Source organism: Mustelus asterias, chromosome 11, assembly GCF_964213995.1.
Source record: "Mustelus asterias chromosome 11, sMusAst1.hap1.1, whole genome shotgun sequence".
NCBI classification, from domain to species: Eukaryota; Metazoa; Chordata; class Chondrichthyes; order Carcharhiniformes; family Triakidae; genus Mustelus; species Mustelus asterias.
In genome coordinates this window covers 19,884,167-19,909,831 of record NC_135811.1, presented here as the reverse complement: position 1 = coordinate 19,909,831, position 25,665 = coordinate 19,884,167, and the positions used below count along the sequence as shown (strand labels likewise).

Genomic DNA, 25,665 nt, shown 5'->3' with positions numbered 1-25,665 from the left:
ATTTCCATCTTAGTCCGAGGGGATAATAAAAATAGACACTAACAGATGTACCATATGCTTTAAATCATCATTTAATTAGGCAATAATAATGGAACGACAAACGGTACACAGATTGGGGTTTTACCACCCCAGGGATTGTTTTGGCATGAGGTGCAGCTGAGAGCTAAAACAATCGCTGACGTGGCAGAAGCCCAGATACACGTACCCCTAGTTGTTTATTATTGCCATTTGATTGCTAGGCTTCTTCATCACGTGAAGATACAGTTAGTTTTCATGGAGCAAATGAATCAGAGTTCATGCTGTAAATGACAGTCATAGCAACAGTGGGGGAAAACATAAGAAAGGAACTATTAAAATTCCAAATATATACTCTCAACGAGTACTTGGCACTGTAATAGTAAGCCCCGGTGTGACAACACTTTAAATAGTGGTCCAACCAAGGTATTTCATTGTAACGGTAACTGTGCTTGTAATTTAACTATAAAAGGATATATATCTATTATTATTTGGCATCAGAACAACAGTTGGCCTTAGTACCTCTCGCCTAAGGAGGGAGGAATCTGTAAGTGTTCCTATGCCTGATTGCTATCCAGTGATCTCTGCTACAAAGTGAGTGTGTGTGGATTTTGATGAGGGCAGGGTCAGACTTGGATGTGATGCCTCCCTCAGATTCCCTCATCTCTCCCCTACCCCCATCTTCCCAATCAAATATTCTGCCAACATTCATGGCCAAAGCTTAGTAAGGTCCCTAAGGTCTATTACACTGGACCCCTTCCTAACAAGAATCAGTGGGTAGAACCTTCTGCAATGGGGATACCAAGAGGTAGTACTTCTAACCTTTTGAAGGTTTTCTCCCCAGCCTCGTCAGGGGGGTTGTATCTGCTTGGGTTACAGTCTTGCAGTGGTATATCATGAGTGGTATATCTTCACTCTGGGAAACCATGCTGTTTCCTTGCTACCTACAAAAGTAGAAACATTTTTCTTAAAGGTTTCATGGCCTGCTATTCACCCTGTGAGAGAGAGAGCACTCTTACCACTGTCACGCACCTTACTCAATTTAAATCTTTGGGAACCCACCAACTCTTTGGCCCAGGAATTTTAAAATGATATATATCTGGGATGAATATGTCCCTTGCATCCAACATTCAAACAACACAAGTGGAAGGAAGGATGTCGGACAACGTATTTTTTTAACTTTCAATCATTTTGATGTACCCGCCATATTGGGCCTACTGAATCTCATTGGCATAAAATGAGATGGGGGAGGACAACAAGAAGCAAAATCGAATAGAAGGATGCAATAGAACCATCAAGAAAGTAATCTAGGTGCAAATAGGAAATCCAGGTAAGTGTATTTTGGTGGGGGGGGGGGGGGGGGTGTTGGGAGTGCTAAATGTGTAATCACAAAACATGATTTTGACTTATTTGTCTGTGTCATTGTTTAGAAATGATGTTATAAGTTAAGGGTTATCTCCATCTGTAATGATACTGAACTAATATATATATTTTAAAACCACTTCATTTCTGTTCAGTTTCTTTTAACAAATGCTAATGGGCAAACATTGTAGGGAATAACAGTGGGCAAGTGGTTAGCAGACACCACCTAGTGGACATATAGGAATATTATCCACATGCTGCCTGGCACTTAGAACAAAGTGGGAGGGATGTTCACAGTAGTGAAATGCTTCACGCAATGAAAAACATTCTTTATACAATTTTCTGAATGGATTGTATTTCAATTATTCTCAGGTTCAAGCCCTTCAGTACTAAGTGGGTTGGAGAACCACGTGGATGAGTCCCTGCAAGAATTCTTCTCGGATGCCTTTTCTGCAAATCAAATTGTGCTCAACAAATATTCAGCCATGATTTTTACCTCTTGTGATGGTGGAGATTCGTACATAGAAGTGAAGGAGGCCGCAATGTGTCTGAGCTGTGCAGAGAAGGCAAGCATGAAGTCAATCTAAGAAAGTGGTTTAAAGTCAGAATGCACGTTATGTACATCAGAGAAATGATGTTTGGTCGGAAATAAGGAACATACGATTGGCGACTGAGTCTATCAAAAGGTTAAAAACACTGGGTGAGGGAAGAGAATCTCTGGCATTCTTTTAAGACCCAGCTTCCAAGGCAGTATAATGACATTGTTAGCTGGCACTCTAACCTCACATGACACAAAGAACTGGCAACCCAAGGCTCCCCATGTGATAAATTGGCAATCTTACCTGCGTCATAGGAGGAAGGAAGAAATTGCAGATCAGTTCATTTTGAGATAATCTCTTCCTCTTCTTGTGGCTGGCACGTAACCAGCATTAATAGGGCCTCTGATGGCTCTGCAGGGTGTAGTACTGAGCTATACAGACCAAGGTTCCCAGATTTGATTGGAAGAGTGTGCTGAGTTAGTCAATTTCAGCCAGTCAGCTGCCTCTAGAATAGGGCTGGGAGAAACCAGGCTGGGCTGATGCTCTTTAACATTATCAAGTGAATCCTGTTGGCAACTGGACCTGTGCAGGCAACAGATGAGGCATAAATGAATGATTGCTTAGTTATGAAGATCCATCTTGTCCCAGTTTCCATCATCAGATCGTCCATTCAAGACTCATTGTCACAATTCATACACAAAGCATTGCTGCCTAGTTGCAAAGAGTGGCTGATACAAATCAACCCACACATGGAACATTGGTCAGTGGCTTTTTGGAAAAGGGAAGGATAAAGGAAGAAAATTTCAGGTGAATAAAAATATTGTTGGTCGTAATCTGTCAGCTCACTTGCAATTCAGCTGAGGGGCAAGAGAAAAAATAAAATAACCTTAACAAAAACCTATTATCTATTAGTTATTTGGTGAAATCTCTTCAGGTGAATGGTAAATTGTTCAGAAATAAGTGTGTTAATCTCAAATTAATTCCAGCCAAAATGAAGCGTTTATTATTAGAGAAGCAGGGGTTTAAGAATTTGACATGGACAACGTTGTGCAAAATAATGTTATTCATTTTGCTGAAAAAGTTATGGTGCTGACATAATCCAGCGAGACTGATGATAAATCTACTTTACTGAATAAGTAATGACCACAAAATACAGTACAACAAGACAGAGTGGCCAAAAATATGAGAAACCACGCAAATCCAACCTGAGAGTAAGTACTCAGAAGTTATGAATATTTAGAACCATACTTTTCAAAGTAGCATGGAAGAGCTTATTTCTGCCTCCAATAGAATTACCACTGACTTCAACTTAATACCAGAAAAACAATGACTCAGAAAGACACCTGTAAACTTTAAGAATACTGAGGATGTGTGGTAGGCCAGTCTGGAGGAAGGTTCAAGGCGAGACCTTAAATTAAAAGCAAAATACTGCAGATGCTGGAATCTGAAACAAAACCAGAAAATGCTGGAAACTCTCAGCAGGTCTGACAGCATCTGTGGAGACAGAATAGAGCCAATCTTTCAAGTCTGGATGACCCTTCATCAGAAGCCTTAGATTGTCTGTCACCGTTGATTATCTGGATCTACGCAGAATCAGTATACCTGTTTGAAAGTACCTGCTTCTCCCTGAGGGATCTTACTTTGATGACTGGTCTCTCCAAGTGTTGTTTTTGTTGACAAATGCTTGTGTGGGCTGTTTTTAGGCATCATTTGCTCTGTATGGAAGCATGATGTTGTTTACGTGGCAATAAGAAGCAAATTTTTCCACGTTGGATTATTATAGTGAGGCCGTCAATAAAATATGAATAGAAGTCATAGGATGACGAATGGTAGAGCCGACATTAAAGCCCCAGTGAGCTACGTCACCCAGTGACAGAATAGGATAGGGTTGGCACAATAGTGCAGCCACGTAAAACCTAAAGAACCCTGGCACCCAGTGGTAGGGTGTGGCCTTGTGCTCTTGATTCTCCACACACTGAATTCACAATCTTGGCCCTGCTGCTGTAGCAGAGGGTTCTGGTGGGGTGGCAGTGTGACTATTGGGTTGTTCCACATAAAGGGAGTGCAAAACTGAGACAGAGACCGCTCCGGGTATTCTCAGGCACTTTGAAACTTGAGATAGATTTCCTGTCCAACCTCACGGCCGGGATCAATCTACACCAGAGGAAAAATGGAGGGAAAAGTAAAGTCTCTGAGGTTTTTAGTTCGCAGAAATGAAAGCTAAGAATGAGTTCCACTTCACATTGGGAGTTACGGGTTTGCAATTTTGTTGAATTTGGACATCTTCAACGTTGCAGAATTGCCCACTAGGGGGAGGAGAAAGAGTGGAAGATTATCTTTTTCTTTTTTCTTTCATGGGGTGTGGGTGTCGCTGCCAACGTCAGCATTTGTTGCATATTTCCAATTACCTTTGAACTGACCTTGCTAGGTCATTTCAGAAGGCATTTAAGAGTCAATCACTTTTCTGTGGGTTTGGAGTCACATGTAGGTCAGACCAGGTAAGGATGGCAATTTCTTTCCTAAAGGACATGCGTGAACCAGATGGGCTTTTACGACAGTCGATGATAGTTGTCATGGTCACCATTAAGCTTTCAATTCCAGAACTATGAATTGAATTTCAAATTGCACCAGCTGCCATGGTGGGATATGAACTCATGTCCCCAGAGTATAAACCTGGGCCTCTGGATTATTAATCCAGTGACATTATCAGGATGCCGTCATCTCCCCATTCCCACTATCTCCCCAGTCGAGAGATGAAGAGAGAATCATTGTCAGAGAACTGTAAGTAGACTGTCCTGTATAGAGGGGTGTAGGAAAAGATAATCCAGACAAAGAGGAAAAAATGATGATGCTTTAAGAGAGCACCTTATCAAATTTGTGTAGCCTCTGGTTTTTCTTTAAAAAGACGGGTGTGTCATCCAGTATATCATTTCATACTGGCCCGTACCTCATTTAACATGGTGCAGTGGAGAGTTATTATTTTATGCTGTGTTGTGGTTTTTATAAAAGGTTCATTAGACTTTTTCTAATAGACTGAAATGCAGGCACTAATTAGATAGTTTGCCATATTACTCCTAATGACTTGGAAAGAAAAATTTTCAACCTAAATAAATCTTAAATTATTTAGAATATAATCATGAATGTTTCAATATGTCATAAACTAATATTTTCCACTGTTATAATATCAGGAACATCATTGTTCGTGCTTGTGAGTCAGACGATACATTAATGTTTGCTAAAGTTGACATGGGGCGATGATGATGCAGCCTCACTTCCGTAAATTACAATTGATTTTATGCAACGTTGTCACAAACTTTGCCTTGCACACGTTGCGTTATCACTTTGCCTTGTGGAGGAAGTGCTTAGCAGAAAACACAAGATTTAGTCAAATTGGAGAAGAAACTTTGTCAAAGCGGACATGTATTAATCAGTGTCACAGGTGCTTATAATAGTCCAGCTAATTACTTCATTACTTCCCTCCACTCTACAGACCAGCTTATTCATACTGAATAGTGTAAAGTTCCATTACCAGTGCTTACTGTGATGATTTTAACCATTCTGGGAAATCTCTGTAGACCAGAACAAGTACTTGCTTGTTTCTCTATTTCACTGGGGACTCCTATTTGTGCATTCAATCGTGTTTAGTAAAATCATATCATAGACTAAATTGTTGATAAAGGGCATATTTTCTGTGTTAGATTGCCTTTTAAATACCACTAATATGTGCTTTGCCACTCATTCTTTAATATGCTTTATTTTTTATAGACGCTGATCTGTCCACATAAAATTGGTAACAACTGTGTGATTGCACTGCCTACGAATTGCACCCACATTAAAATCAGCAGACCCAAAGCTCATATCATTACCATGGAGGCTAAGCTGTAAGTAGTCCCCTGGGGCTTGTTGTCCTAATGAATGCCAGACCACAAATTAATGAAGTTGCTTTGGAAAAACATTGTGATTTTTAGTCACTGAAGCATCAGTAAATCTGTCAGAACCAGGACAGCTGTTTATAGCTTGTTATGATGTCAATTTGTTTACAAATTACATTTTCCTTTTTAAAATTTGGTGCGTAGCTGCCACTTCAGGTCAGTCATTATGAGCTCAGGATGCCTTCTGATGTATCGAAAGCTCGGAGGGGGGCTCAATGCCTGATGTCACCTGAGTCCTTAGACCCCTACCATGGAATCGCGTGTAATTTGTTTTCACTGACCCATGCTTCTCAGTGGCAAGAATCTGTGGTTATCCTAATTGGTTCATGTCAGCCATGAAAAGCATAAGCCCCATCTGTCTTCCTTCTCAATGATATCCTTTTGTTCTTTGAAAAGATCCTGGTATCTGTTCTTTAGCAGAACAGAACCTCTAAGACCTTGACTCAAGAGGGGTGAAAGCACATTGTTCCTTTGGAGTAAACAGCTACGAGATACAGAAATAAGTCAGGCATAATAAGGAGATAATATGCCCAGGGCAACCCAACAGCTATATTAGCTCAGTGGACTCAATTAAGAGCTTTGAGTTTAATTCCTGGGCTAGACTTGTAGCTCTGTCCTAGTCTAGGCCAACTTATCCAGGGAAGTCATGGATAACTGGCTTTGGGAATCTTTCTGCACTATTGAAGTGCTGTCCCTTTGGAAAAGCATTTATTACGGTATGCAGCTTGGAACTTCCCACACCACTGAAAACAATAGTGCATCTAAGAGGCTAACTTCGGTGAAAAATAATTACAAAGATGAGGTGTCAATATGTCAAAAAATCCTGTCTTTTTAAATTAAATAGAATCTTTAATGCTGATTTAATTTACCTGAAATATGTTTACAAATGTATTCATCTGAATGGCTTTTTGCTAATTAGACACTTATATTCAGCTAATTGCAGACATCAAATTGGATTTGGAATCCAAAGTAGTGGTCCTCTGAATAAGAAAAACCAAATGAATATAGAAACAATTTTTCCTAGTTTGTTCAGAATTTAGACCTTTGACTATAATACTAAGCCATGTTTCTCAACATAGGTGAAACACATGAAATACTATATAGTAATGGCGCCTATGCAGGCAAGTTTCTGTGAGTGTCTAGGTTTAACATTTCATACCTTGGCCCAGATTTCCGCGTGCCTCAGGAAAACCCGGCCTGCGCACTTTTGCACCTTCCAAAATGCACACCCACCCATGTGTGACTTTTCATGGGATTTTTGTCTTTTCACACAGGATTGAGGTTTGCAGCGCATTTTGCAAGCTGTGTTGAAGTGTGTGTGAGGAGTGTGGGTGTGGAGGTCAGCTGGTTAGAACGCCTGCTTGGTCCACCAACACAGCAACCTAACTCCCAACATAATTTAAGGGCCCCTAAACCCCCATTGCCATTCCATGCTCCTTCAGATCACCCTTGTCACCTCCATGCCCCCTCAGTGCCCTCTCAGATCCCCTTTGCAACCGCATGGCCCCTCAGATACCGTATGTCACCTCAGATGTCCCATGTCACCTACATACCCTCCGTGTATTCCCCATAGCCACTCGCCCTGTATCCTCTATGTACAGTCCTCAAGAGTAATGCAATAGTAATGGGAAATACTTTAAAATCATTGGAGAAAAAATATAAACCTCTGTCAATCTAATGAAACCTTTAATTTCAAACACACTATCCAACTCCAATGTAAACAAAAATTGCTAATCTTGCTTATGAGGTTTATAAACAACAAGAAACCACATTAAAGGCATATTCTTGTTATAGTCTCTTAAAGCTGTTAATCATTCTTGGATCAATAAACCAACTGCTGAATTAAAAGCTTTAGAAGGTTTTGTAACCCAGCCAAGCATTCATTATAGCTACAAACATTATAACAAAAGCTGCAGTGCCTGAAACTGACAGAACAGGTAGTATCCCATTTCCATTTCAAAGCAGAATGTCTGTCAATCAATGGAGGGGAGCAGGCGCTGCTGTTTTTTTTAACATTCAAAAGCAGTGAGTCTTTTGACAGCTGGAGCTGTTACATTTAAATCATAGTACAAAACATGACAGTAGAGGTTGAAGGACATTTCTTTTACATTTTTAATGTATTATGGTATCTTTGAGAATTGGAAAAATATTATAATGCATGACAACAATTGTACAACGCTAGTCAGTATCAGGCTCAACTTACCTTTGCAGAACAGATTCCTATGATGAATCACTACATTATAAACAGATCACCGTTACAATCTAATAGCACCTAATAGTGACACTTGAAGGTGTCAAAACATTTTACACTTACCTGTCAGAATGCTCCAGACCCCTCAGCAGGCGTATGGTGTATAGGAGGAAATACCATTTTCCTGTGAATCTCACAACAGAGATCCCGACATCAAGAGGGTTGTGTGTGTTTTACACACCAGGCCTTCCTGACCAGTAAAAAGACCACATGGAAAAACCAGAAGAAAATTGCTTTTCCCCTGATAAGAAACTAAGTACAGCATTTTGCACTCCAATTCTCATGCCTACTTGAAGATGAAAATCTGGCCCCTTCTCTTTACCAAACTACCAGAGATCAGGTATATGTAAGATGAAGATCTGGCCTCCTACTCAGGACAGGATCATGTTTGGCTGTTATAAACCATAATGTCATTATAGCCTCCTGGTGTTCACTGCCCTGGCTCACAAACGAAGAGTTGAAAAGACATCAGAGAACTTACACTACCCATAGAAGAAGCATATTTCAGAAAAAAAAGATTAAGAGAGGAGAAATTGTTGGAAGATGGGGGGACTGTACAGGGTTTGAAGAAGAAAGCGAAAGCATTTTCTGTGGTATGCAACTAAAACTGATTATCATGGTCAGATAAGATTGAAGAAATGTTTTTGAAGAAGCCCACAGATGTAAGCCAGTGTGAAGAAATCAAAGAAAGGGATTTCAAATTCTAATCAGAAATACATGTAGACAACTTTTAAAAAGGTGAAGACACTGATTGCAATAGAGTGCTACATTTTAGAACATGGTAGCAGCTGAGGTTTTTGTAGACAGAGAGCTCCAGTGTCATTTCTATTAGATGTACCAAACTGGCACATTTGATTCAGTGGCACAATCTTTGACAACAGAGAACAGTTTAATACATATCTTGGAAGACGTGTGAGAAATAAAGGAAACTACTTTCATGGCTGATAACTAATTCTTGCTATTTGCAATAGAAATTATACTCCCACTCGCATTTTAAAAATGAGTTCAGAGCGAGTAGCAATAACTAATCAAGAAGGATTTTGCAGGCAGTTTGTCTTTCTGATGTCACTTTCCTCCAATTTTTATAATTACCTCAGTTAATTGTTCACTGTATTTTTGACACCATTAGATCTGCACCAGTTGAAGGATCAGACCAGCAAATGGGTACCAGTCCCACTGCTTCCCTCCCTCCCTCCATCCAGTCAGTGCCACATCTGATCCGCCATCAGAATGTCCCATGGCTATTTTTTTGCTCTGAGTCACCTGTCCCAGATGCCACTAAAAGAGAATCTATGCAGAAAATCATGAATGTGATTTCTGGTTATCCTTTTGTGGCAGAATGTAATGACACGAACGAAATGGCAGAAAATGTCCTCTGTGGTGTACTCTGGGCCCAGCTGTAAGGAAGTATATAGTAACTGTGACAGAATCACAAAGTTGTTACAGTGCAGAAGGTCATCATGTCTGCACCAGCTCTCTGAGTAAGCTGTTCCCCTGCCCTCTCCCCATAACTCTGCAGAATTCTTCCTTTTCAGATAACAGTCTAATTGCCTCCTGAATGCTTAATAGAACCCGTCTCCACCATACTTGCAGGCAGTGCATTCCAAACCTTAACCACTTGCTGCATGAAGAAATCTTTCCTCGTGTCACTTTCGCCTCTTTTGCCAATTAATTTAAATCTGTGCCTTCTTGTTCTTGATCCTTTCATGAGTGGGAACAAATTCTCCCTATCTACTCTGTCTAGATTCCTCATGATTTTGAATGCCTCTATCAAATCTCCTCTCAGTCTTCTCCAAAGAAAATGGTCCTCGCTTCTCCAGTCTATCTTCATAACTGAAGTTCCTCAACCCTGGAAGAAGCATTCTTGTGAATCTTTTCTACACGCTCTCCTGTGCCTTTCACATCTTTCCTAAAGTGTAGCGCATGACAATACAAGGGGACTTGCTCCAAAAGTACAATATGCTGAGTTACATCAATACACTTGTCATTGATGTATCCCGGGATGAATTTTGCTCTCCCATCTCACAGATATGCTAATGGATCATTTATTTCCGTATTCTAATCTTAGCGAATATTCTAAAGAATGGGGTAACATAGGTTTCCAGAAAAATGAAAGAAGCAAATTGGATCAACTAGTTAATTGCTCAATGATGGCTCTTCTGGAGGGGAAACAGAGAGCCTGGAGGTGTAGATATATCAAACAAAGGTACACTAAAAGTCAACTCACTTTATTGGCTGACATTCCTGCAGACCAGATTACAAGAACTTGGTCATTTAAATATCTGGCACAGGTGCATTGCTCCGCTATGGCCCAATAAAATCTTTATTGTTAACTCAGGAAGAGCTTTGTTGAATCTCCACCCTGCACAGGCTGCCCCTCAACAACCCCGTGTTGCTTCTACTTGGTGCTTTGCTCTGCTTCTTCCTTACAATCCGTATGGGTGGGCGGCACGGTGGCACAGTGGTTAGCACTGCTACCTCACAGCGCCAGGGACCCGGGTTCGAATTCCTGGCTTGGGTCACTGTCTGTGCGGAGTTTGCACGTTCTCCCCGTGTCTGTGTGGGTTTCCTCTGGGTGGTCCGGTTTCCTCCCGCAGTCCAAAAGACGTGCTGGCTAGGTGCATTGGCCATGCTAAATTCTCCCTCAGTGTACCCGAACAGGCGCCGGAGTGTGGTGACTAGGGGGTTTTCACAGTAACTTCATTGTAGTGTTAATGTAAACCTACTAGTGACTAATAAATAAACTTGCTTGATCTCCTGTAAAGTATCTGCTTTTCGTGTGAATATCGCTCTCAACCTAAAGGTCATTTCTTTCTGTGAAGAGACCAGTTGGGCATATGGGGAGGGAGAATGCGTATAGGGTCTCCTCATCTCCTGTAATATTTGCAGAGGTTTGCTGGATATTTGGAGAAATGATTGAACAACCATTTTACAATTTCTTTGTGGTTCCACCAATCCTGTGTCAAATTTGTGGTAGCAAATTGGCAGAACATCTGTGGAAATTCTACAAGTGTAAGTACCTAATGTATGGCACGGTATTGCCATATGGGCTTGTGCACAGTGGGTGTGCATGGAAATGTTGTTACATATTTTTCACAATGGGCAATGGATGACACACAGACACACACTTTGCCATTGGACAGCAGTGTCCAATTCTGCCTCCATTTCCATATTTACAAAGCCTTCTGAACCCTACCTACCTATTAAAGAATTATTTTTTCCTCTGTACTCTTTGATCATACTGTTCACAAATATGAATGAGGGGCTTCCTACAGCACATTCCCTTATCTGTCATGCCATGTATTGTATTATTGACACAATCCTATTAGTTTTCCTGCTCATTGATAGTTTTCTTGGCCAGTGATCTCCTGAAGGAGTGACTGTTTTGTTGGGGTATGAGTCTGTGCCACTGGGCGCCCTACACCGCTTCTCCTAGTGACCTTGGCAGTAAATACTGACAGGCTTTTTAACTGCGAGGGCCATCACAGCAGTGTCCAATTCTGCCTTCACCAGTGTTCAAACTTGCTCTTCCAGTGGAGGTTGTTGCCATCGCGCATGGAAATCTGGCTGATTTCCACCTCTCTGCCCATTGGTTCTGAAGTAACTACACCTGAGCCAGCTGAGACCCAGAACCATTTGGTCTGCATGGTTCAGGAACTCACTAGCTGAACTCGCTGAGCATTGGGGGCAATAAATTTCCATCTTACTTTCTAACTTTCTGTCAGAGAATCATAGAATCCTGCAGTGCAGAAAAAGGCCATTTGGCCCATCGAGTCTGCACCGACTCCAATCTCACCCAGGCTCCATCCCTATAACCCCATGCATTTACCCTAGCTAGTCCCCCTGACACTAAGGAGCAAGTTAACATGGCCAATCCACCTAACCTGCATATCTTTGGGCTATGGGAGGAAACCGGAACACCTGGAGGAAACCCACGCAGACAAGGGGAGAATGTGCAAACTCCACACATACAGTGACTCGAGGCCAGAATTGAACCCGGATCCCTGGCGCTGTGAGACAGCAGTGCTAACCACTGTGCCACCATGCTGCCCATCAACATGCCTTTGTGTTTGCATAAATCTCTCGCATATGCTACAGGTCCTGCACCCTGTTTTACAGTAATATTCGTGCCATACCTTCATGTTTTTTTCAAATTAACTTCTTCCAGATCTCCAATGAAATTTATCTGCCAAAGCTGGTAGTTGCAGAATCATGCGTTCTTAACAGACGTATTTTACATTGAAAAATAAACTTTTCCATCATTTCCCGGTAAAATAGAGAATTTGGTTCATTGCATACAAGTAGGTCTGACATCTCTTCACAAAAAGAAAGGTGATTTTGCTACTGGCCTTGGGGCTCCCTATTTTGCTGAAGCTAAGCAAACCAGAATCAACCTTTTCTTAATACTTGTTGGCCTGTCAAAAATGTAAGAAGAACACAAAAGTCTATCCAGTCAAATGACGTTTGCATTGTGAGAATGAAAGATTGCTTTTACAGCTGTGGGAAAAATTACATTCTAGTGATCAAACAGAGTTTGACACTGATGATCCATTGAGGCTACTCAAGTAATTAGCATTATGAGTTTGAAAAATTTGAAGCATTCTACAATAGGCCTGTTTGAAAATGTTGTTGATCAAACACTGCCTCAGCACAATTGCTTGTAGTTATGTTTTCCTTCTAGTAACATTTTAAACAGTAGTGCAGACCTTCGGAAGGGTGAGCAGTCAGCGAGCAAATATATGAGCGTTCTGCGCTAACCGGGCACTGGCCCCTTCCCCCATTTTACGGCAAATGCCGTTCTTCACAAATTGGTGGGTGATTTTCAGATGATGGCTCTTGTTAGAATGGTTTATTACTTCCAGTTTAAAAACAGCAATTAGAGTCGCCATTGTTCTGTGAAAGCTAGCATTTCTAGCTGTAGATTTGACTGAAATGTCAGAATTGCTATTTGTTCTTTGTAAAATTGCACTTAGAACCTCTTGGCTACTGATCTACTAGCCGGTGCTTTTACCTGCCAGTGAATGTATTTTTTATTGTCAGCTTTAACCAGACAAATCAAAAAATAACCTGTGCATACAATAGAGAATTAATCTTCTGATTTCAGTGCAGGTCAAGTGTGAGACTTGCTGGTAGGTAGCAGGTGAACAGCTCTTATCCAATGTTCACACAATAAGTCAAAGGCAAGGTGTGCACTAGAGCAGGAAACAATTTCATCATGTTTGATATTTAGCCTCAAGGCATACAACTTGTTTGGAGGTGCCTTGTGGGAAAGAAGGAGTTAATTAAATTACCATATGTTTAGTTTGAATCCTGTTATGGGCCTGTCAGGTAATGGACAACATGCCTGAACTTGAGACAGGAAATCAACTGTGCATTAGCTGTGTTTTGTGAGGAGGCATATTACAATGTGCAATTGAGTTGGCTACTCTTTAGAGAATACAGAGATAGTTCCTGAGCACCATTTGATAGCATGGTGTCTCGATAGGTGCGATATTCTAGTGTTATGCAATAAATGAAAAATTATTGTACAAAATTAACATGACAATTGATAGTTTTATTGACATGCAAAGCACTAATGGATTTTGATGATGTAATAGCAATCCTGGACATCCGAAAATACTAATATTGTCAGGTTTTTTTTGCTATTAATTGAATTCCCCAAGCTGACAATTTGGCTGATTCGTTATTTTTTTTTCACCTCCTCCTACTCCCACAACTGAAGGCCCAAGGCAAGAGACCATGTTCCTGTCCCTGTCTGTGATACAAAAACTGTCACATCGCCTGAATCATCTTCCTTCAGTCAAATCTTGGTGGATTCCGCAAGCACAGTCTCTGCAGATCAAGCTAACAAATCAAAAAATGACACCGCACAACTACCAACAGCCCCTGGAGCTTGTAAACTCCAGCCGCCACAGGCAGAGAGCAGCTGGCAGAGGGAGGAGAAAAATGCTCTGGTGAGTAAATCATTGTTAAATAGCAACAACGGATGTTTCAGCAATCAAATCTGCCAATAAGTAAATAATTATGGGTGAACACCTGGTTTTTGTACTGAAGAGTTCACCTGCCACAGGCACAGTTGAAGCAAATCAGAAGTTTACACACTTGCTTAACCAGCCTGAGACTCTTCTGTATGGATGAGTTAGGAATTTATAGTCATAGTGAATGTATTGTCATTCCTTTAATATTTAATCAGATCTGTACAAAACTGTAATTTTATTTGATGAGAAACATTTTGTATCATTGCATCAGTGAGCCTTTCGAGGGGGGGGGGGGCGGGAAAACAAGCTTATTTTCATGCACTTAATTTTTCAGACATTCTTTGTGTATGAGCCTTGACAGTGTATATTAGCAGTCTGTTCAGCAACTGAAGGAATCACAGTCAATTCTGATCCTATTGTATGGCCTACATACACACCAACACAATTCCAGTTACTGGATAACAATCCAAAGCAGAAATTCTCATGTTTCCCCTTTCCTAGCCCAGAAAACTGACTACCCCACTGACACCCATCTCCCACCCTATCACCCCCACTCCACCCAATCTCCCACCACCCACCCCCCTCCCCACTTCCCACCACTCACTCACCCACCCCCCCAACCTCCCACCACTCACTCACCCCCACCACCCCACAACCTCCCACCACTCGCTCACCCCTCGTTGTAAAGTTCAGACTGCTGCTGCGGCTGGGGTCAGTTAACTCAACGCAGATCCGATATCAAAACTTCTAGCCCTCTGTATGTGGCTTACATATACTGAACTATTGAGGGAGCTTTGTTGTATTGATTAATAAGTGGGCATTCCTTGAAGATGCTGTACAAATTTAACACCAAAGATAAAAATAATGGTAAGGCTTTCCTGACTTACTGAAGATGAATTTGAATTGAAACCTCTGTTATGGTCCTCTACATTTTGAAGGTGTGATTTATATTGGTAGATATTTTGGGGGAAAATATTCAACATTTTTGCTTGATAGAGAAGTTGTTTTCTGAATAGTTTTACCAGAGCTCCAGTGTGAAGGTCATTGAGATTTTCCTCTTAATTTTGTACAATAATTATACCACTTTAATGTTTTTTTTTTAAACACAGCTGTCTTCATGAGTCAATCTTGTGTGTTACCGGAACAGTCACAATCAACCATGTCTGCTTTCTAAGATTCAGTCTCCCACACCGTACTGGATTTTCTATAATGTTTTAAGAGCTGATTACTGTTATTCATAGAATCCCTACAGTGCAGAAGGCCATTCGGCCCATCTGGTCTGCACCGACCACAATCCCACCCAGGCCCTATCCCTGTAACCCCACGTATTTACCCATCTAATCCCCTGATGCTAAGGGGCAATTTAGCATGGCCAATCAATCTAATCTGCACATCTTTGGACTGTGGGAGGAAACCGGAGCACCCGGAGGAAACCCACGCAGACACGGGGAGAACGTGCAAACTCTGCACGGACAGTAACCCAAGGCCGGAATTGAACCCAGGTCCCTGCGCTGTGAGGCAGCAGTGCTAACCAGTGTGCCATCATGCCGCTCCCATGTCGTTATGTTTGCTTGTGGTGTAGCATGTGGAAGCACAGAGGAACAGAACTCCAGATTTAGAATTGAAATGGTTTTGACAAATCTAGTATTGTAATATTAATTCAGATGAACAAATAAAATATAAAACTTTCCTATATCATTAATTTGCCTGCTTAAAAATAATGATTGATGCCCTTTGCAGGGTAGTTGATTGATTACTGCCAATTTTATTCTGCCCAGGAGCTGTGGACTGTGGCCAAGATAGATTTTGTTTTCGTTGGAAAGGAAGACTTTGAGATGACTCTGAGACAATTGAAATTTTCTAGTTTCAGACAAGAGTTCAACAGAGCTCATTTCAGAAAGTCGTTCAAGAGGGTTATGAGTGCAAGTGCCAGCAACAGAAGTTTAAAATAAGTACATTAGGATTAAGTCAGCCAGAAATGTTTTTATATGCAAGAGGCAATTGACTTGTGGAATAGTTCTGTGGTGTCATTGAACTGGACAATGGAAACAAACTGGACATGTAGGGATGTAGTCTGAAGCCAGTTAGGGAAAATTAAGGGCTAAATAGTATGTCAGGTTTGAGTGGGCGAGACACGCACCCGTCATTGCTGTATGCTGGATAAAATGGCAATTAGCCAATTGGTGTTGGAGGATTTCTGTCCAACTGCCCAATACGAGCAGCAGAGCATGATGTCTGGCTGCTGTAATCATTGGCTTTGACCTGGTCGGAGGTTATGGTCACTGAGTTAAAGAGCTACCTGGCAGGGGGCAGTGTCGGGTGACCCTGCAAATGTGTAAAGGTAAAAGCCACAAGGAAGTTTTTTTCCCTAGAAAGATAATCAGCATTGTTTAAGGTGATCGTTATTATTCTACAATGTACGTTAAATTCTGCAGAGGCTTTGAGTTCATTGTTACCATCAAACACAGGTGGCATTAAATCTGATCATGCACATGATGTTAAGATATTAAAATTGAGCAGCTGCTTAGTTCTACTTCGTTTTTTGCCACAGATGGCCGAAACAAGGGAGTGAGGAGAGAGGCAGGGATGAATGACCAGAACCCCGCTGCGATTTGATGAAGAATCCCTCCGCACCCTCCTCCAGGCTGGGTCCTCTGTGTTTGAGGTCCTTATGCCAGCTGGTGGGAAGAGTAGATCCCCCGCCCCCCCCCTCAGTAACCCAACCAGCCTGGTAGGAGGTGGCTGTGGAGGTCTGCAGTGTGGGGTTGTGCCTTGAAACTAGGAGCAATGTTGGAAGAGGCTGAATGACCTGTTGAGATTGGCATGTCCTCACTATTATTGTGCAAGGAAGCTACCGAAAAGGCTCGAAAATGCTGCTGCAGCTTTGTGAGTACCTCTGAACTCCAAGGCAGCATTATGCATAATTGTCCTCTTTGTGGTCCCAATGCATTTGTGGAAGTGTTGCTGTTGTTTTGGCATGGGTGAAGACCTTTGGCAGAGGTACACAATGTCTTAGCTGCCAAACATTGTGCAAGTCATGCATTCCTCTTTTACCGTAAGGAGTAATGAAATCAAGTTACCTGGGAATCTAATAAAGAACATAAGAACATAAGAACTAGGAGCAGGAGTAGGCCATCTGGCCCCTCGAGCCTGCTCCGCCATTCAGTAAGATCATGGCTGATCTTTACGTGGACTCAGCTCCGCTTAAAAGTACCCAAAGAGTTAACCATCAAGGTATATTATGCTCAACATCATGGGGATGCTGAGGGTTCTATCTTACTCCATATATTGAACATTAAGTTACAATGTTTCAGGAACAGCAGATCCACAATGTTCATGCAACAAACAGGACTGGAGGTGGAGTGCCCTATCTGGCAATCCTCATGCACCAGAAGAGGAAGTTTGGCTATTGCCATCCATGGACAGGACCTGTTCCATCGGCAGAGGCAGGGTTGCAGGAAGGTCTGGGGTTGCTGAGATTGCAAGGGGCTGAAACTCAATCAGGCACACAGAGGGAGGCGAGGCTAGGGTGAGAGGGACTGATGCCTGGCATGTTTACATGAATGCTGCATGCCTGCTGATCCAGGCGCCATTTTTAAAGGCTGCCCCAGCATACAGCGAGCACCAGGAAATCACCCTCACCCAGTTGCAAACTCTGGCACCAAGCTTTCACTCCCAAAATTAAACTGGCACAACCCTCTCCCCGCTGAGCCCCATACTGACCTCCGAGCTCCCCTGGGAGTTCTGCTCGCCAGGTGCACACCTTCAGAAACCAGCTGTGCTTCATGCTGTTCTGACATCACACCGCCGTGGACATATTATTGGATGTGGGAGTCTGATTCCAGCGTTTGGACCAATAACACTAATGTGTAACAATGAGATTCCTGACATTGAATGGTGGGAAATGCAGCCCGCCACTGACAGGGCGAGGGGACAATCGCTTCCTGCTTTTACATTGAATTGAAATGCGACTTTGGCCTTTTTGCAATATTTTCTACACTTGTCATCAAACCCACCGAACTCGAATGGGAGCAGAAAGTCCTGACCCCAAAGAAGGCTCTGAAATGCCAATTAATGTAATTTTGTTCTGCATGTTCTGTGCGAGTGAACCACCTTATTGCTTCTTGGCCTTTTGGCTAAGATCAAGCGTCAGATCAAACCCAAGATGGGTTGCAGTGCCTTTTCTTGTCAGTTTAGATCTTGTATGTCTCTGTTGTGGGGACATGAATTGGATTCAATTTGAATTTGGTTTTTGGAACAAGCAAGGAATGGGATTTGGGTTTGCCCGGTCAACTCTGCGCATTGGCTTCGTAACTTTAAGAATGCAGTAAAAATTAAATTAAAAAAAGAGCTGACTCAGCCTCTGACTTTGGGACTGACAATTGCCTCCAGGGAGGAAGAAGAACCCTCGGTGAATGGATGCGTAGGCAGGTGCACGGGGGTGGGGGGGGGGGGTGTGGGGGGGGGGGTGTGGGGGGGGGGGTGTGGGGGGGGGGTGTGGGGGGGGGGGTGTGGGGGGGGGGTGTGGGGGGGGGGTGTGGTGGGGGGGGGGTGTCGGGTGGGGGGGGTGTGGGGGCGGTGTGGGGGGGGGGCGGTGTGGGGGGGGGTGGTGGGGGGGGGCGGTGTGGCGGGGGCGGGGGGGGTGATGTGGGGGGGGGGGCGGGGCGGGGGGGGCGGTGTGGGGGGGGCGGGGGGGGCGGTGTGGAGGGGGGGGGAGCGGTGGGGGGGGGCAGTGTCATATCCTCACCCTGCTCCAAGCACCAATGCAGATAGGCACCTCAGCAGGGATTAGTGCATCAGAACAAAAGCAAGCACAATTGGAGGGGGCACTTCACATTCGCACGTGCAGCTGCCAGAGAGTATATTTGAGCAAGCTTCAGGCAGTCGGCTGAGTGTTCACGGTGATCCGGAGACTGAGTCCGGGTTGGATGACAAGCCTCTGGAGTGTCGCTGAGGCAACAGATGCTGGATGTCATAGAATTCCTACAGTGTAGAAGGAGGCCATTCAGCCCATCGGGTCTGCACTAACTCTCCGATAAAACATCTTACCCAAGCCCACCCTACACATCTTGGGACTCTAAGGGGCAGTTTAGCATGGCTAATCTACCTAATCTGCACATCTTTGGACTGTGGGAGGAAACCGGAGCACCCGGAGGAATCCCGGGTGACATACGGAGACAAGGTGCATGGAGATTTGGCAAATCTACCAGAAGGTTTCTGTGCTCTGGTCCAGACAATGGTGGTGTCCATCCAAGCTGTGTGCACTGCGATCACCCACTCTTCTTTGCGCAAAGATTCCTCCATGGATACACTGGCGAAGCCATTAAAGCCACCATATTGTGGACATTATTGTGCACACCATCACCCTGGCTCTGAGTTCAGGGGCCCATAACCAAGGGAACTGGGAGTCAGGAATTAGCCACCTCCTTGAGAATTCACTGGAAGGCAGGGAGGACGAATTGGTCCTCGTGGAGGAGAATGAGCAGTTGCTGTAACTATCTGGAATCACCCCTCGAGGCACTGCTGATGGGGAAGCCTCTGCTCTGCCCTTCCACCATTGGCACAGTCCTCCATGATTGCTGCAGTGACAGAAGCTATTCCTGTAACACTAATGTGGCAGAGCCCTCAGGCCTCAGCCACATGGAGCACACCCACCATTGTCTCCCAGGGCAAGGGGAAAGCAGACCAGCAGACAGCAGCAAGTGAAGGGGAACACTGTGCTGGAGCTCAAGAAAGAAATTAAGAAAACTCCACACTCGTCACAAAGCAGGTCACATGGGTGAATTTTGTCGGTGACATCATTAGATGTGCCATAGGCAAGATGTTCATAAACCTCCAAATCTCTATCCATTATGCAGAAGCTAATTTTATCTTTCAGCACTCGTGGAATTTTATTGAAAAAATATGCCTGACCTGATCAGTTGTGAATATTGGTCAAGATGGAACAATGCTGATTGAATTGAAACGCTGACTGTGCTAACCAGAAGTTCTCAGTGACTTCACATTCAAAACAGAATAATGTTGCAACAGCAGCAATACACACGTCACTGCAGCCAAGAATTCCTGACCAGTTAGAACCTCTGTCTTATCAAGGCGTCCCTTGTGTCACAGCCATCCATGCATTCACTTGGAGGGCCTTACACCTTTCTGTCAGGGTATTCCCTCACCGTTTTGTTGCCCTCATCATTAGAGGAATAGCGACTACTTAATGCCTCCTTTGTGAATAGTGAGATTATGGAGAACACAGTGAAACTCTAGATGGAGCACACTGTAGCATGCCACCTGATATATCCAGGCATCGGAGCCTCACCTTTAGCAGCCAATTGTCTGCTCGATGATGGCCCTGCGGTTCTGTGGCTGTCATCACAGCTCCTCTCCATGTCCATTCCATGGTTCCTCACTGGCATCAGGAACTATCTCTTCAAAGATTAACCCTTGTCACCTAGCCATTGAACATGTTTGGCACCTGGGAGTCCCAGAAAATGTACTAGTCATTGCTGCTGTCCAGGTATCTTGCACATATCTGTATAATTTTTCGATTGTGATCACAGACAACTGGACATTTAATGAGTGATAGGCCCTCCTGTTCATGAATGTTCAGGGCTGGCCTACTGGAGTCTTGGTGATGCGAGAGAAGTCTTTTGTTCCCTGAACCCTTTGAAAACTAGTGATGACCGCAAAGCCTCTGGCTCCTTCCAGTTGACTGTGGCAGTCCATTGAAAATGCAATGTACTGACCTGTTTATTGCATCTGTAAAGAACTTAATACCGTGGTGTGCAGCAAGCCGAATTATGCCACTGAGGTGTCCACAGGCAGCCTGAAAGGATGCAGTGGCAGATAAATTCAGCACAATAGTGATCTCTTCAGCCAATGGCATTGGGTGACCACCAACACAGTTGGAAGCTATGTCCTCTGCCAGCATCTCAGTGTGTGGCTCTGGAGAGATTGAGTCCCATCTGGCACTGTGTCTCTGACATCTGAAGGTAGCTCATTCTCTGATTGGCAGCATAAGCCCTTCTGCCCCTCTGTTGCTGTAACATTATGCGTTCATCAGCTTCTTACTACAGCGTGGGTCTGCCCTCATGCCCTGCCCATGCATCTGAACCTCCCCATTTGCCCTTCTACCTTTCTCTCTCAATCTCCTCCTCACTGGAGGATGCGTCTCCTACAGAGCTCACTACTCCCATGCTTTCACTACCTGGACGGCTGAGGTGCAGTTGAGGGTCTAAATGCACCTTTCTGCAGGAAAGTGATGCCTCAAAAGAGCGAATGTATCCCCTACAAACACAGCTTTTAATGTAAAATGTTGGCAGCATCCACAACACCTTGAACTGCTGAGGTAAAATTAAGGACACATCTGGTGACTTTTAACCTGCTCTGTGAAAGGACAAGATGCCCACCTGAGGTGATTCACACTCTTAAGTATTATATTCCTCCCAGCATGTATTATCCCAGTCAATTTGGACATTATTGAGTTTAAATAAGCACATTAATTGAATTTGAATAACGTGGGGAGGCCCCCCACCTGCCATATTATTACCATCAGGCGTGATGCCGTCAGGAACATGGCCCAATGTTATCATGCATGATAATACATCACTGGCCCATAGTCGCCATGTGTTATTCTGCTCTAAGGCCAATCAAACAGGGATGGTCTTGTTGGAACCCAAGCAGTCTTTCTCTGTCCCTCGAAATTCTGACATCTATCATGGAGGAAAGGGGTCAGTGGTTGGTGTTGCAGCATTAGTGAGAGTTCTGATGGATCGCTGAAACCTATAAGCAATTTCACATCTGCCAACAGGAAAAAAACACATATTAAAAGATTGATATTTACAATTACTCACATTCATAGAAATAGGTGAATCCATCTATTGTAGAATGATAACTAAAAAGCAAGGTAAAAACCGTTGCCACTAAGAGAGAAAAGATGAAAATAAATGCAAAGGAATCCAGATATAGTGGTACAGTGGTTAGCACTGCTGTCTCACAGCGCCGGGGAGCTGGGTTCAATTCCAGCCTTGGGTCAGTGTGTGTGGAGTTTGCACATTCTCCCCCTGTCTGCGAGGGTTTCCTCCGGGTGCTCCAATTTCCTCCCACAGTCAAAAGATGTGTGGGTTAGGTTGATTGGCCATGCTAAATTGACCCTAGTGTTAGGGGATTAGCAGAGTAAATATGTGGGATTACAGGAATAGGGCCTGGGTTGGATTCTGGTTGGCGCAGACTCGATGGGCCAAATGGCCTCCTTCTGCCCTGTAGGGATTCTATGATTCTTTGACAGCGTAAAAATATATTGAAAAAGATGGAAGCATTAAAGGTACCTATACTGTTGCAATAAAATGTCTGCAAGAGTATTAGTTTCTCAGATGACCTTAATTTCAGCAAACAATAATGCATGTGGCCATTTTATCTTGCACCAGTCACTTTGAGGCCAGAATGGACCATGTAAATTGGAATATGACTGGATTATGAAGGATTAGGATAAAAAATATTGAAGTTGATTTAGTCAGGATTAGATCTTCTTTAAAGTTTTAATAAGTCCTTCTTTAAACCTTGTGTTGCATACATTGACTCTACATACCCAGCAATAAATCAGGCCCAGGTATGATTCATTTGTAATACAAATCCTAGCTTGCATCAGAGGGTTCTTTTTAATTCAATTATTTTTTCACTTGGTTTCCTACAGCCTACATATCCTAATGGATACTGTTAAATCTTTATTACTTCTTGGAATTAGAAATGATTATTAAGGTAACTGCAGTGACTCACAGTATTAAGCTACAGCATTAAGGAAGCACAGCCCCATTTTTGATATCCTCCCTTTGAGTGGCATTCAATGCTGGCAATGGGAATTATTGAATTTACTTGATTAACTAGAGGAAATGAATCTAGGTGTACTATTAACATGCTTAAACCAAAGTAGAGTAATTAATTTAGGTGTACTATTAGCATGCCTCCAGTGTTGCATGTATACAGTGGGGCCCTTCTTCAATTGAAGAAGATGGCAAGAAATAGTAACTATTTCAACTTTGCACATAATATCTTTAAGACAACACCCAGACAAAATAAACCTTGAGTCACATGTGATGCAGAGCTCCTGTGCAGCACATCTCACCCTGAGAAGAGCACTTCAAAAGCATAAATGTGATCCTCCCATTCCTTCCAAGATGCCGCTTGCCTGTCTCTGAACAAGTTCTTTGCAGTTTGTTCCACTTCTCATAAGCCATTCTCTGATTGAGAAGGCAGGCAGGCAACACTCTTCAGTCCCTCTGTCAATGCCTCTTTTTAACTCAGCTTTAGGATGTATAGTGGCGCGATCATCACAATGTCCCAATCCTTTGTTTTCTCTCCCTCTTTGCATCATACCTAATCAGAATTCCTGAGTCGGGAATCCCACAAAAAAAATTTTGCATCCTCACATTTGGGTAGATTTTTAGTGCCATTGCATGGGTAATAATTTAGTGGCGCTGACACCAGAAGGGACCCGTAGGCTGACTAGAAAATTCCAGTCGGCCTCTGAAAATTAGACTTAATTGGCCTGTTGCATACCACAAGTTGCTACCTGCACTTGCAGACGAATAGCCCTTCTGCCCCCAGTCCCACTCCAGAAAAATAATCCGAAGGTGGGAAGGTGTCAGCAAACTGGCATGCTTGCTGGTGGCATGAAACTATGCACCCAACTGCCTCTATACTTGTCCCCATATTGGGGCACAAATTCAGCCTCATGACTGAGCACCAAAGAATTGCAGAGATCTTGGTGCAGACCCAAGCACTGCCAAAACCTCTTTGAGATGCTTACAGTATTATAGGTAGACAACTAATTCTAATTGAAATATAAAAATAATTATACACAATGGTATGAACAGAATGCCCGATGGAGAAACATGGAATACTGAATTTATTCCACATGTGGGAAAGGCCTTAATAATTCATCTGTAAATTTTACACTCGGGAATTATCAAATCTAACACACTTGTGGAATAAATTCTGTATTGCACAGTTCCCAATTGAGTAGCCTACATTTATAGTACAGCTGCACAGTTACATCTGTTTTGAATTTGCGGCTATTTTCGGTAAATATTTTTAAAAAAATAAGTGGGGAGGGTAATAGTTTTAGTGTAAACTGTTACATCAGGCTTGATTTTTAAAATGATTGCGTGTATAGTACTTGCTCCCAAAGGGCTGCCATCCAGGATATGAAAGAATTTATTTGAGACAGAGCCATCGTAATCCTCATTGACAGGATCTGTATATAGCATTAGTTGGGCAGCTGCCTGGAGAATTTTAGGGAACTGGGTCTTAATCTAAGAAAATTATGTTAAATTGTAAATATCTCGTGTCAGGTAGGAAACATTTTTTTAACATAGCTAGATGATGTATCAATTTACAATTTATGTAAATGACCTGGACGAAGGAACCAAATAGCTAGATTTGCTGATGGCCCCGAGATAGGTTGGAAAGTCGTTTGTCAAGCTGAGGTAAAGAGTCTACAAAGGGATATGGATAGGTTAAGTCAGTGGGTGAAAAAAATGGCAGCTGCCTTGTATTGTGGGAAAATATGAACAGTCCACTTTGGCAGGAAGAATGGAAAAGCAGTAGACGATTTAAATGGAGAGAGATCACAGAACTCAGTGGTACTGGGGGATCTGGGTTTCCCGACACATGAATCACCAAAGGTTAATTTGCAGGTGCAGCAGGCAATTAGGAACGCAAATTTACTTAGGTGTTTATTGCAAAGGAAATGGAATGTAAAAGTAGAGAAGTTTTCCTGCAGCTACACCAGGCCTTGGCGAGACCACATCTGGAATACTGTGCAATTTTGGTTTCATTATTTGAAAAAGGATACAGTTGCATTATAAGCAATTCAGAGAAGGTTCACTAAACTCATTTGTGGGATGAAGGAGTTATCTTATGAAGAAAAGTTGAACAGGTTGGATCTTTACCATTGGCATTCAGAAAAATGAGAGGTAATCTTAGTGAAATGTATAAGATGCTGAGGGTAGGGTAGATGTCAGAGGGGGGGGGAATGTTTCCTCTTGTGGAGGAGAACAGAACTAGGGGACACAGTTTAGAAATTAGAGGTCTCTCTTTTAAGACGAAGATGAGAAATCTTTTCCCTCAGAGGGCTGTTAGTCTATGGAACTCTCTTGACCAAAAAACAGTGGGTTTGATTCATTACATTTATTCAAAGCTGAGTTAGATAGATTTTTTGTTAGACAGGGTTATGGGCAACAGACACGAAAGTGAAGTTGAGAGAACAATCAGATCAGCTATGGTCATATTGAATGACAGAACAGGCTTGAAGGGCCAGGTGGCCTCCTTCTCCCAGGTTCCTGTTCCTATGATGAGTAAGTAACTGCATGAGAAGTACTTTCCTGTACTTGAAGTTTAAATGGTATGCTTGCTACGATCCCAGTTTAGAACTGAGAGAAAAACCTCTCTGGCCTTTGAAATTCATCTTCACTACAATATAGAGGATATAAATACCAAATACAAATCTCCTGCCATGTTCTATGATAAACACCATGGTTAACGCATCTTTACCATGAACAAATTTCCCAATAAATGAATGCATTTACCCTTTCTCCTCT

At 42.8% G+C, this 25,665-nt stretch overlaps 1 protein-coding gene and 1 pseudogene across 1 annotated transcript in view; both read left to right on the top strand.

The window, feature by feature from the left end:
- Nucleotides 1-14,237, top strand: part of LOC144500851 (uncharacterized) — a 183,221-nt gene extending 168,984 nt beyond the window's left edge. Inside the window, exons 14-17 of the mRNA XM_078224326.1 lie at nt 1,750-1,943; nt 5,682-5,797; nt 13,900-14,053; nt 14,154-14,237. Of these exons, the coding sequence (XP_078080452.1) occupies nt 1,750-1,943; nt 5,682-5,797; nt 13,900-14,053; nt 14,154-14,237 (548 nt within the window). The remainder of the gene's footprint in view (nt 1-1,749; nt 1,944-5,681; nt 5,798-13,899; nt 14,054-14,153) is intronic.
- Nucleotides 14,238-18,193: 3,956 nt separating this feature from the next.
- LOC144501030 (U2 spliceosomal RNA) lies at nt 18,194-18,410 on the top strand (annotated as a pseudogene).
- The last annotated feature ends 7,255 nt before the right edge of the window (nt 18,411-25,665 follow it).